The 12,936-nt window shown below is 44.9% G+C and overlaps 1 protein-coding gene across 1 annotated transcript in view; it reads left to right on the forward strand.

Annotated features, from left to right (window-relative positions):
• Positions 1-12,936, forward strand: part of PCP4 (Purkinje cell protein 4) — a 51,893-nt gene that overhangs the window by 11,144 nt on the left and 27,813 nt on the right. Inside the window, exon 2 of the mRNA XM_035028844.1 lies at positions 12,721-12,772. Within this exon, the coding sequence (XP_034884735.1) occupies positions 12,721-12,772 (52 nt within the window). The remainder of the gene's footprint in view (positions 1-12,720; positions 12,773-12,936) is intronic.

Consider the following 12,936-nt stretch of genomic DNA (forward strand, 5'->3'; position numbering starts at 1 on the left):
TTATTATTATTATTATTATTATTATTATTTTTATTCTTATGTTAATCCCCTACATTACATCATTAGTTTTTGATGGAGTGTTCCATGATTCATTGTTTGTGCATAACACCCAGTGCTCCATGCAGAACGTGCCCTCCTCAATACTCACCACCAGGCTAACCCATCCTCCCACCCCCCTCCCCTCTAGAACCCTCAGTTTGTTTTTCAGAGTCCATAGTCTCTCATGGTTCGTCTCCCCCTCTGATTTCCCCCCTTTCATTCTTCCCCTCCTGCTAGCTGCTTCTTTTTTTTTTTTAACATATATTGCATTATTTGTTTCAGAGGCACAGATCTGAGATTCAACAGTCTTGCACAATTCACAGCGCTTACCAGAGCACATACCCTCCCCAGTGTCTATCACCCAGTCACCCCATCCCTCCCACCCCACCTTCCACTCTAGCAACCCTCAGTTTGTTTTTCAGAGGGGAAGAATGAAGCGGGGGAAATCGGGAGGGGTAGACGAACCATGAGAGACGATGGACTCTGAAAAGCATACATTTTTTTAAAGACTATATAGATGCTAAACTGTGACCCCAAGGTGGAAAATTCCCTGCACTCCGATTCAAAACGACTTTACGGAGTGTTGACTGTTAATCAGATGAACATGGCAGGCAGCCTGCTCGCTCCGAGGTACCTCCTACACTCACGTCTTACTTTCCCGGAAGGGAAGGGACGCTGAGAGCAGGTGTATGAGGCTTGTTCAATTAAAGAGACATTTTGTGCTTGGGAAGTAAAGGGTCCTCATCAGACCAGGAGCCCCAGTCAGGATGTGCAGATACAAAGCCATGCGGTGGCTGGAGTATCAGCCATTCGGATCAGCCCTGACCCAGGAAGGCGACCTTGACCTAAGTTGCAGCTGGGTATGTTCTCCAGCAGATTACATGGCTCTGGATTTTGGAGGGACTTGAAAATAAGATAGGGAGCGACTATCCACCATGAAGGAGGCAGAGCATGAGACTGAGCTGGCAGGTGGTGCTGGTGCTGGGTATGCATGCATTTTGTTTCCAGTGGGGAGATAGCTAGAATTTTCACCTCCCCGGGGTGTAGCTGATCAGATGGCCCATGCAGCTTCATCTGGTCTTCTAATCTGTCTTAATTCAGCTGTTGAGAAGTACACAACCTCAGACTTCTACGTGTTCTGAAGCTATTTTTGTTTTAGTTGACTGGGGGAGAAAAACTGGCTGCTTCTTGATTACCAAAAAAGAAAGTTTCCAGCTTCTGCAGCCTCGGAACACCCCCTCGGGGAGAGGCACACCGAGTAGCACACCGTGCCAGGTTACCATCTGAGCTTTATCACAAGGAGTCCGCACACAAGACCGGAGCTTCAGCTTCCTTAGGAGGGGTGCACATAGCGTCCATGAAACTAGTTCAATTGTGTGAAAAAATAAATCAGGACGCCCGGACAGAGGGAATTACGGAGTAAGAGCTGTCTGCACAGTCCCCGAGCCCCGTTCTCACCAGCAGGGTAAGCACATCTGCAGGTGGGGTCCGAATGGGCTGAACACTGCACAGTGGTTACTGGGCTCCCTGGCAATCTCGTGAAGTGTGTTCACCCCATCTTTCCCCTGAAACTGTTGGTGCATTTTCAAACACAGAATTTTGGGTGACGTGGTGGATTTCCACACTAAGGAGGAGAAAGAAGGAGGGTCAGGAAGCATGATCCCCACCCTGCCACCAGGTGGGTCGAAGAATAAAATATCTGTGCTGTTGATCGCAGAGGGGTCATCAAAGTCAGATCTTCCATCTTCCAAGCCAATATCACCCCGTCTAGACAGGCAAGATGAAACGGCAGGTGTGCAGACGTCCAAACCACTCTGCCTAGGTTCAAACTCCATCCATTCCAGATTAGCAGCTGTAATTCTTGGGCAAGTCACTACATCTCTCCGTCAGGGTCTCAAATTTTGTGTCCATCAAATGGGCATCATTGTCCTATCCACTTCATAGGATTGTCGCTACAGAACCTTCCACTGCTGCTTTGCCGACACGGAGCCTGATGCTTTGGGGCAAAGTAGGGAAGGCTTTGCCAAACTTGGAAGCATGATCTTTCACTCAGCCCTAAATGTGGCTTCTCTTGGTTAACAGCGGATTTGGCTGAGGTTCTTCCCTCTCCTGTACACTGTTTTGTTCACGTGATGAGGAAGTTGAGTGCCGCCGTAGATCATGATGGGCTCAGCCATGGTGGGGTCATGTTGGCCGTGGCGAGTGACCATTCAGGGCCTGGGATGGGTGGCTGTTTAGGGCCTGGCAGGGCAAGATTCTCCCGGCTATGAGGGCGTTTTCATTCTGTGGTCTTCGGCCTTCACTTGATTACACCCAGCACTGTGTTTTACTCTCCATCCTGGGGAAGGGATGGAGCAATAAAATGCCGGTGTTTACTGCTGAAAGCAAGCGAAGAGGTCTTTCTCTGGGGTCTCTGTAATCTGGGGGAACGTGGACTTTCTGGCCTCACATCAGCTTCTCTGGCCTTTGAAATATAGAAGTGCCCTAAAAATAACATGACTAGAAGAGGGACGGGCAGGCTTGGTGCTTTCACAGTGATACATACGGGTCTCATTTCGTTCGGAAAACAGGCCATGCCTCTTGGTTTTCTCCCCTCATCATCTGTACAAGGTCGATTTGTCCTTTAATGAGTTCGTTTAAAGGCTCATCTCAGTGTCTGCCTTTACATTTATCTTTTATTGACGCTTTTCCACCTCTTTTCTTTCTCGTGGCTTTGGACTGACTGGCTGTAGCTCCCGGGATAGGAAACAGGGCGAGTCTGCTGTCCTTTTCTGCTGTGTGTGGCTCTGGTATCTTCGGTGTAGACTATGAGAAATAGTATGCGTTGGGGCGCGTGTGTCTTTGAGAGCCTTTTGTTGGGTCACAGCAGCTGTTGGAGAAAGCATCTGCTCTCTACACCGACAACCTCTGTTCTGAGGATATTCTAAGGAACCGCCACAGCGTTAGGAGGGCAAAGAAGGAAGTGGGGCAGACGGAAAAGCATTTCTTTGGGTGCAGCTCAGATGTGGAAGGTGGATGATGATGTTCACGTTCATGGATCGTTCTGGCTCCTTGCAGATCCATGGGGCTTCCCAGGACTGCTCAGGGCAGGCTCGTTCTGCTCTTGCTGGGGTCGGGGAGGGGCTGTGTATTGGCTGACGCTTCCTTCTCCACCTCAGCCGTGCGGGTCTCTGCAGATGGATTCGCTGCACACACGAGGCCCCAGGGCCACTCCTGTCTCCCCGCTTCCTTCCCGCCTCTTCCATTGGTCACCATTCTACCCTCTTCCCATGTCTTCTCTTTCTGGAGAAAAATACAAGCTATCATTTGTATCAACACAGAAAACACATCCACACTGGGATTAGAGGCCCACCTGAAATTAATAACAACTAACAGGTAGAGACTACCTAGTTTGTGAAAAAACCATCACAAATCCCAGTATTCTCTCTTTACATTCTCATAATAGCTATGTGAGCTACAGGTTGAATTTAATTTAATGTAATGTAATTTGGTTTGATTTGATTTAATTTATTTTAATCCTTTGTGGAGAGGAAACTGAGCAGATGAAGAAGCCAAGCTCCGAGGAGTGAAATCACTGGTTCAGGGTCATTTGGCCACATGTGACAGCCGGGGTTCCTCCTGGTCCCCAAACTGCTGAGACCAATGTGCTTTCAGTACCTTAACCTACTGCAAATGGAATGCAACGGAAAAGCGAGAGGCAGGCCTCTTTTGAAGCCTGGTTTCCCATTCCTTTGCCATCCGATTCCTTTCAGGGACCAGGCTTGTGCACTGAGACCATTTTCAACATGCGTCATTCTCACAGCCCGATGAAGGAGGGGTACCGTTGTCCTGGCTTTGTGGGAGCAGAAACAGGCCCAGAGAAGCCAAGTGACCCGCACAGGGTCACACAGCGGCTAAGGGGCAGGACTGGGAGAGTCTGGACAGTCTGATTCTAGGACTTTTCTTTCTTTCTTTTTTTTTTTTTTTTAAGATTTTATTTATTCATTTGAGAGATAGAGAGCTTGAGCGGGGGTGGGGGGAGGCAGAGGCAGAGGGAGAAGCAGGCTCCCCGCTGAGCAGGGAGCCTGACGTGGGCCTCGATCTCAGGAGCCTGAGATCATGACCTGAGCTGAAGGCAGACGCTTAACTGACCGAGCCACCCAGGCGCCCCTGATTCCAGGACTCTTCTTTTGTCTTTCTTTCTTTCCTTTTGGGTTGTATTTATAAAGGTATAATTTGCATATAGTAAAAGCTACCTTGTTCAGTTTATAGTTGATGAGTTTTGACACAATTGCTGTCTTATCATTGAGACAAAGACTCTTCTACCACCCCATAAATTTCTTTGTGTGCCTCCCTGAGGAGAACTGACAGCAACCCATGTCTTATCGTGACTCCTTTTTGAGCTGAGTTGAATAAACAAAGCAAGGTGATTGTATCGGCCTATTTGAGATACGTGAATTTGAAAATTTAGAGGTATGCACTGTAAATGAACTTAATAGCATATGAACTCATCCTGTTTTGAACTCACAAGATACAAAGCAAATCCACAAAATTAGAGGATCCACACAGACGCCATTAAAGTGTTCTTAAAGTTCCAGCATATTCCAGTTATGAAATTGTATGTGTGGCATGTGGCCATTTTTATAAAATGGAGACTCTATTTATGCACGTTCACACAGAAAAAAATGGGAAGGAAACATTCTGGAATATTTCATGAACTATTAACAAAATTTAACCCTGATTAAGTTGAATTATATGTAGTTTTATGCTTTCCTCCTTGTACATTTATTTTCTGAAATTTTCATAATGACCATATCCTAGTTGTATAAATGGAAAAACAGTGTTATTTAAAAAAGAAAATTGGCACAGGAAAGGTTTTAAAAATATGGGTATAGGGATGCCTGGGTGGCTCAGATGGTTAAGCGTCTGCCTTCGGCTCAGGTCATGATCTTGGGGTCCTGGGATCGAGCCCCACATCGGGATCCCTGTTCAGTGGGGAGGGAGTCTGCTTCTCCCTCTCCTTCTGCTACTCTCCTAGCTCATGCTCTCTCTCTTTCAAATGAATAAATAATAATCTTTAAAAAAATTAAGATATGGCTGTAGGAAAAGTATAAAGTGAATTTCAGTAAGACAAACCATGCACGGATCCCTAAAAATGAAGGTCCTTTTGTAAGCAGTCTGCCTAAACCACAGCAATGCTAATTATTTCTATTACCATGAAGGTCAGGATAAAGATGCTAGGGGCAGAATATAGCATCTGGGGTGGAATTTCGGCCTGTGGGTCTTTCTGCAGTGAGAGCGAGCACAGGGAGAAGAGTGAGGAAGTACAGAGATCGGTGCCCTTGTCTGTGAAGATCCCATCACTTTTTCTTTTAACCAACTATTTTTTTTTAAAACCCTTCCAGCTGTAGTTCTCTTTTGACATTAGTTTCTACACCTTTAGGGATTGAATTAGTGGAGTTTTAATGCTCCATTTTCAGAATGGGAAATTATAGGTGATTAAAAGTATCAGTGGCAAGAAATTAAATCTATTCTGTCTTTATCACATAACGTTGGCATGAAAGTCTCTTCTGCTCTTCAGACAAATTCAGGGGCTTTGATTTGGAAGAGGCTTTTAACGATGTGCCTTTGATGATCCTGAGAAGCCACCTGTTCAATGATCGTGGTGGCCCCAAGCAATCATCAACTACCTGCTGGCTAACCCAGCCGCTCACCCCACTTCACCGCCGTGACCATGGTTTTGCTCCACTGTTCATTTAAAGTCTGGTATTTCATTCAAGAGACTGGTGAAACTCTGTCGATAAAATGTTAAATGTAATACCATAGAAACACACATTTTTGTTTCTTTATAAACACGGTGAGCAAAAGAAAACACAGAAAAAGTGCTGGGAAGGGTGAACTGAGATCTTCGGGGACAATCCCCGTCTTGACGTCTCCTGTGTGCAAGGCATCGATTCTGGGAAGAATCTGCAATATTCCAAATGTTGTGGTCCCTGAGCACGGCCCGCACCACAGACAGGAAGATTCGTGCTTTTCCTCTTATTTAGGACCCATCTGAGAAACTGCTCGTCACGATGCTACCATTTCAGGCTAGCTAGAAACCCTGAAACCATTGGAAGTATGAATATCAACAACAGCACAAAAGGAAGACAGCATCGAGGAGAAAAATTACTTACCCGAAAATGCATCACCAGGGGATAGACGGCGTTAAGTAGCACTTGCTAACAAGAGCTTCCAAGCCACCATGGGAATGAGATGGATTTTTCTTTCCATCTTTTGCCAAATCTCCACAACTACTTGGTAGACAGACTCCAAGAGAGGCCAGATGTTGGAAACAGAGAGCAAGGTGCTTTAAAAAAACCCCAAAATGCCTTGAAACAGTACTTTCCCTTCTTTTGTTGTGGACATGCCATCCAGTTGGGATCACCGAGTAACACCGTCTCTGGAATACTTTGTCCCTGAGGGACGGGGGAGAGCATGCCTACTTGCTACCAGGTCCTGACGTGTGGCCAGAAGGGGCCAGAGGTTAAGGTCGTTCCCTCTCAGAGGCAGGAGCAGAGACTCCAGTAAGGGATGTCCCCAGCGATGCACAGCTGGGGTGGGGGCACTGTGACTCACACTGATCAAGATGTGAAAAGCCCCCTTGACTCCCACTCACTCTGGTGAGCCCTGGTCCCTCACCTCTGCCCCTGTCTTAGCCATCTTGGGTCAAGCTCTTACCCAGCTCATAGAGATGATTGGTTTATGCCCTGTCTGCGCCTCCAGGTTGTGAGCCAAACAAAGTCAGAGAATGTGCCCTTCTCCAGGGGACCCTCAGTGCCCAACCCAGTGCTTGGCTCCCTGGAGAAAGTGAACAGTCCAGGAACGAGTCCCTCCCCTAGGCTGTGTCCAAGCCTCTGTCTGACACTGAACCCGTAAACTGCACTGCAGATGGTCTTGCACATTGGTGAATATACCTAATTTTGACAATCTGTTTTTGTAAAGAATCTTTTATTTCTTAGGCTGGGAGAGACCAAAATCCTTTAACTGGAGCATTTTCCTTCTGCAGCAGCAGTGAGAGGCTGATGCCGGGGCAGTGAGCAACCTGTTTAACTGTCACTGCAGGAGTCTCTTGGGGAGCCTGGGAAGGAGTAGAGAGTAGGTGGGACCCTGGGGACCCTGGGGATGGCCTGGGACATTGACTTGAGAAGGCTCTTTGTTTCCCAAGCTTATGGGGACTTTGGAAGTGGTGACCCTCTAGTCAAATCATGTCACTAAATTAAATATCAAGCCAATAAAGATACAGTACAGATTTATACATATTTATTTATTTATTTGTTTGTTTCAGAGGTAGAGTTTAGTGATTCATCAGTTGTATATAACACCAAGTGCTCATATCATATCACGTGCCCTCCTTAATGCCCATCCCCCCATCCCCCTACCCCCCACCCCTTCTCTTCCAGCAACCCTCAGTTTGTTTTCTAGAGTTGAGCATCTCTTATGGTTTGCCTCCCTCTCTATTTTCATCTTATTTTATTTTTCCTTCCCTTCCCCTATGATCCTCTGTTTTGTTTCTTATATTCCACATATGAGTGAAATCATATGGTATTTGTCTTTCTATGACTGACTTATTTCGCTCAGCATAATACCCTCTAGTTCCATCCACATTGTTGCCAATGGCAAGATTTCATTCTTTTTGATGGCTGAGTAATATTCCATTTAAATGCTATGGGTATAGCTTCATAAAATGTTCTCAGAATGTCATTTGGACCTTAAATTTAACTTGCTAAAATTCATTTCACATTCCATTCTCTTCAAACTTCTGGAATGGAAAGTAAATATCTGATAATGGGAACCTCTGTCTCATCCTGAAGATGAAACAGTGTGTACTGGCTGAACGATTTTCCAAGGAGACGTAATTTGTCCGGTGTTCTGAGTTTGCACTGATGCAGAAGGAGGTTTTGGTAATTTGGTTTCGTCTACGACATATGATGAGCATACCCGATTTTACAGGTGTCGATGGGAAAGTATGAAAGCTGAGACCCCCCCACTGCAGTATTCTGGAAGTCATATAATAAGAACATGCAAAATGACAGCACAAACTCATAACTTATAGTTGTGGCCCATGAGAAAGCTGGAAATTGAAGTTTCCAAAGACTTTATTAAAATAAGTTTCCAAATCCTTGAAATTACATAACTTCTTGAATCTTTTACTTCCTTTGGGGGAACGTGTGACCAGTGCCTGGTGGAGCCGCGTGGAGCCTGAGGCAAAAGGAAATGTCAGTAATACCAGTCGATCCTGTCTTTGTGTATAATGTTGATATCTCGTTACGATGACTTTTTACGGTACTTTTGATTTTCTAAAATATTGCCTTAAAATATATTTTTTTATCTTTTTAAAGCTTTATTGAGGTATGATTGACAAGTAAAATTGTAACATACTTACAGCGAACAGTGTGATGGTTTGATATATGTGCACATTGTGAAGGATTCCCACCATTGGGTTAATTTCCACATCTCTCACCTGACATACTTACCTTTGTTTTTTGGTGGGAACACGTAAGTTCTACTCTCTTAGCAGATTTCAGTGATACAACACAGTAATATCAATGTAGGTACCATGTTGTACATGAGATCCTAGACTTTATTCATCTTATAGCTGAACGTTGTACCTGTTTACCAAAGGAAGTGTGGATTTTGCAGCCAGCATGCAGGCAGGTGTTTGCTGAGTCTGTTTGTGAGGGTTGGGACAGCACCTCATTTCCTATTTAAACTGGCACTGTGAGGACATAGGTGCTGGTGATGTGTGTAGACCCCTACATGTAGCATACAGGTGATCAGCCATACCTCAATCTCCATGCCAAGCTCAAAATGCAGGAAGAAATGGATCCAAAGCCACTTATTTACCAGAAAGTAGGTGTGGTCTATTTCACCAGTGGAATCATATCAAATATGAACTGTGATTTTGCAACTTGGTTGAAAGAGTCACCCAGACAAATTTATATGCTGAGTCAGATACCTTTCAGATGTCACTTCAGACTCTGTCAGTGAGGACCCGTGGGCTCCATAGGCTTCAGGCAGGTGTGAAATGACAGCATGCACCTCCTGGCCACACCACGTGTCTCCACCTCTGCATCTCCTGCCCTGGCACTTCCTCCTCGTCCCCTGGTAGATGCCAGAAGTGAGACCTCGCCCAGCCGAGAAGCATTAAGAACTGGACTGGTGAGGGACAGCCGCTGGTGGCTTACTCGCTGACCTTTTCCTGCTGGGGTCCCCTGGGTCGCACCGCTCTCTTATAAGGCGCAGCTGTCAAGCCGACTTGATGATGAGCCCCCCTTCTCTCCTTCCTCCCTCACTCCAGGCGCCCTCTCTAACAAAGCTGTAGTGCAAATGGCATTTGCCTCAGGCTCTGCATTCTGGGAAACCAAATGAAGACATATTCTTTGTTATTTTCCTGTAGCTCTTGGTACAGTGGGACTGTCAGAAAAATTACTTCAAAATTTTTACCTTGAAATACCAATCCTGCCTTTTTATGGATACATGGCATGTACTAGATTTTCAGAAAGAACTGTCATGTACCCACTCTTTATTTGGGCTCCTTTTAATTGGGAGTTTATTAAATTCTGGAATGCTATCTTCTTATTAGTTAACATCACCAGGGAAGGATGCCTCCCTTCTGAGAACCATGTGAGTTGCTTGGCAAGTGTTTAAGAGATGGGGACAGTCCTCTCCGGCCGTGTTTCTGCCTCGTTTCTTCCCGTATCCTCCCTGGTTCTCTGCAGACTCTGCAGCAAGCATGCCTGCCACCAGCTCATGCTGGAGGAGGTTACTTCAGTGTTGCAATCAGAATGTCTTGTGTTGCATCCTTAGAGGGCTAGTTAGCATTTCCTAATCGCAAAATGAGGACAATATAGAAAGAGGGAGTTTTCAAGAAGATGTGTCTGTGCTCTAATAAGCTGAGTAGTTTTTGTATTTGTGATTCTAAAGGTAAATTGAGTGGAATAAGCTTTCTCACACGAGACCCTCTGTCCCTTGAAGAGGTCTTGGGAATGATGACAGGGACGCTTTCTTGACATGTTGGAAGAGAGAATGCCATTGTGCCTGAGGAGGATGGGCACAGAGCTGGCCTGAGCAGCAGGGATGCTGATTTCAGAAGGCCAAAGAAGGAAGGGACTGTTATTCTTCCAGGCACTTAGGAAAGCTTGGAAGAAGGTGCTGGGTCGGAAGTGGGACAAGGTGTAGTGGAGGGTCCCAGCCAGGAGTATTTGATGAATGTGAAGTTGTTAGCATGAGGATGGAGTTGACCAGGAGAGGACCTGAATGAGGACATCTGTGCCAAGGGCCATGACAAAGGGCGGATGGCAAGAATCGTGGGATAAAACAATCATGTGTGATGACCACTGTAGACCCCCCAGAATAGAAAAGCTCTCAGATAGTTCCCCACAGCGCTCAGCCTTCCCCTTAAAAATGCTGCAAGGTCTCAGAGAATTCTGAAATGAGATACTCCTAGTGAATAGTTCCTTTTCATCAGGATCATTTTCTGATCTGAGACACCGTCTCCTTGTGACATCTATCAGTTTCATTTTGCCTCCATCACATTAGACCTGACACAAAACCCCTGTCTTAGAAATACTGAAAAAATGAACTCTTTTTTTCCCCTGTGCACATTTCATGTTGGATTTCCTCGGGTTTCTAAAATGTGATCTTTTATGGAATGAGGTATTCATGACATTTGAAAGGTGTCAGTGTCTAAGGTATTTAAAGACAGTGAGGGTAGAGTGCGCTCTTATTTGCATTTGTATTCCATTGAATTTTGACTTTATTCAGCTCTACAACCCTGTCCTTTTATTCTCTGAAATTCGCTTCCCCCCACCCCCCTGGCCCATCTATGGATTATGTGGGGAAGGATGGAAGGTTTAAACACTGAAGTGTTCAGTTTCCTATAGCTGCCATGCAGCTGGCTGGGTCCTCCGTAGTGGTGGCCCGATTCCCTTCAGTGCAACTTAACCAGCCTTGCAGTTGAAGAGGGCACTTCAAAATAGGGCGAGAAGAAAGGGGCATTTTACTTGCAAATCTACTCTATTTAAGAAATGTGTCATTTATTTAAATGAAGATGATGTATACTCCCGGTTGATTGTTGAGGTGATGCCATGACATGGGACCTGAATGAAGTTTGTAGAACAGTTGATGTTTGGCTAAGAACTGTAGCCACTCTCCATGGGAACACACGGGCAGATCTAGTGTTCTGAAAATTCAAGACGTTCCAAATTAGATATGAAGACGGGGCCCACATTTATATAACCTTTCCAACTTGTGGCCTTTTGTTCCACCTCCTGCCACAGAGAATTGGTTCATCCTCCCAGAATGGGACTGGATTGGGTGGGCATTTGCACTTCATGGTGACTGGGTTGGGGTGTGTGGTGGCTTGGTGATGCCGGGACACTGGGCTTTGTCACCTTCTCTCGAGTTATCCTCTGCAAAAAGCAACAAGCATACACAGGGATGGTCAATTGGTTAACATGAATCTTTATCATTCACCCTATTTATTTATATGACTCAGAACAGGAAAGCAAGATTTTTCCAGATGATCCATCTACTGTTAATCAAGAGTTGACTAAGGATCTGGGAATTTCTCATTACAACATTGAACACGAATGGGAGCTGATAATTATTTTTATGATACTGTTTTTAGACTGGAGTCCTGGACACAAATATAAATTTTGAGAACACCTTTTCCCCCTTAGTGAGAGTCACCTATAGAGGTTGCCTCCTTGTCCAGTGCTCTGTCTCTCTTCCCAGGATCTTATTTGAATAGTTATGTAACCAAGACAATCCCTGCAAGTCTCTAACCTCTAGGCACCGAAGTCCCTTCTCCAGTCTTGACTGCGTCACCAACTAGTTCCTGACTTTAGACAAATCAGACTCCCTTCCTGGTTGCATTTTGCTCATTTGGAAAGTTAGAGACTTCATAATCTCTTCAATCTTTTTCAACTTGAAGCATATTTTCAATAACGATCAGAAAATTGGATTGACACAATACTTCTCTCTCCATGGACTAGAACCATTCCAAGCATCATGTTATTTAAAGATAGTAGTTGGATAAGCTTTGAGGAAGCATGCTTGTATGTTGACATGTGTAATGCATTTCACATAGCTCCCTAGACCTCACAGAGAATCTTGCCCAATGATCCAAGACTGACCATAAAATTTTCATGCTTTTGGTCAACCTGGTAAAATGAAAATGCACAACGTAGGCTTGCACAATGACAGACGGATGACTCAACAGTAGGAGAAACTCTGACTACAACCTAATGTTTTTTTTAGTCGATCAATTTTTTTTTTTTTTTAAATCTCGACATTGTGATTGGAATGAGAACATAACTGTGTAGGGGCCATCATTGACCAAAGTGATAATTCTCATTTTCTCACAGTTGGCTGTTTTCCTCATATTTCAAATGAGGTTTTCCTCCGTCAACAATAGCTTCCCATCTGGTGTTCCTTGGATGTGGGCGAGGGGGGCAGTCTGTGCAATTTGAATGGATCCTTTCTGGGCTTGACCCTTTCTTGGTCTCTCATGAGCACCATGTTTTTACCATCTGAGTTCAAGTAACATAGAACATGATATAATGCAACAGATATTTGCAACACTAGATGTGATAAAAATAATCCTGAATATATCTGATAACAATTTCTTTCCCTTTTGTTTTTTTTTTATGCCTTTAGCGACAAGGTGCTGGGGCAACCAATGGAAAAGACAAGACATCTGGCGAAAATGGTAAGATGACATGAGTTGTCCAGATATTTCCTTGTATCACCTCTGCAACCTCTTGCCCGTGGCAAGTGTGGGTAATGTCTTCCATGCAAACCAGCTTACTATTCATGTTTGTGCTTTGGGGTTGGAGTGGATCTGAGCAATTCACAGTGAGCACCATGGTCTGG

This window comes from Mirounga leonina, unplaced genomic scaffold, assembly GCF_011800145.1.
Source record: "Mirounga leonina isolate KUSES-001 unplaced genomic scaffold, KU_Mleo_1.0 Mir_205, whole genome shotgun sequence".
In the NCBI taxonomy this organism is placed as follows: domain Eukaryota; kingdom Metazoa; phylum Chordata; class Mammalia; order Carnivora; family Phocidae; genus Mirounga; species Mirounga leonina.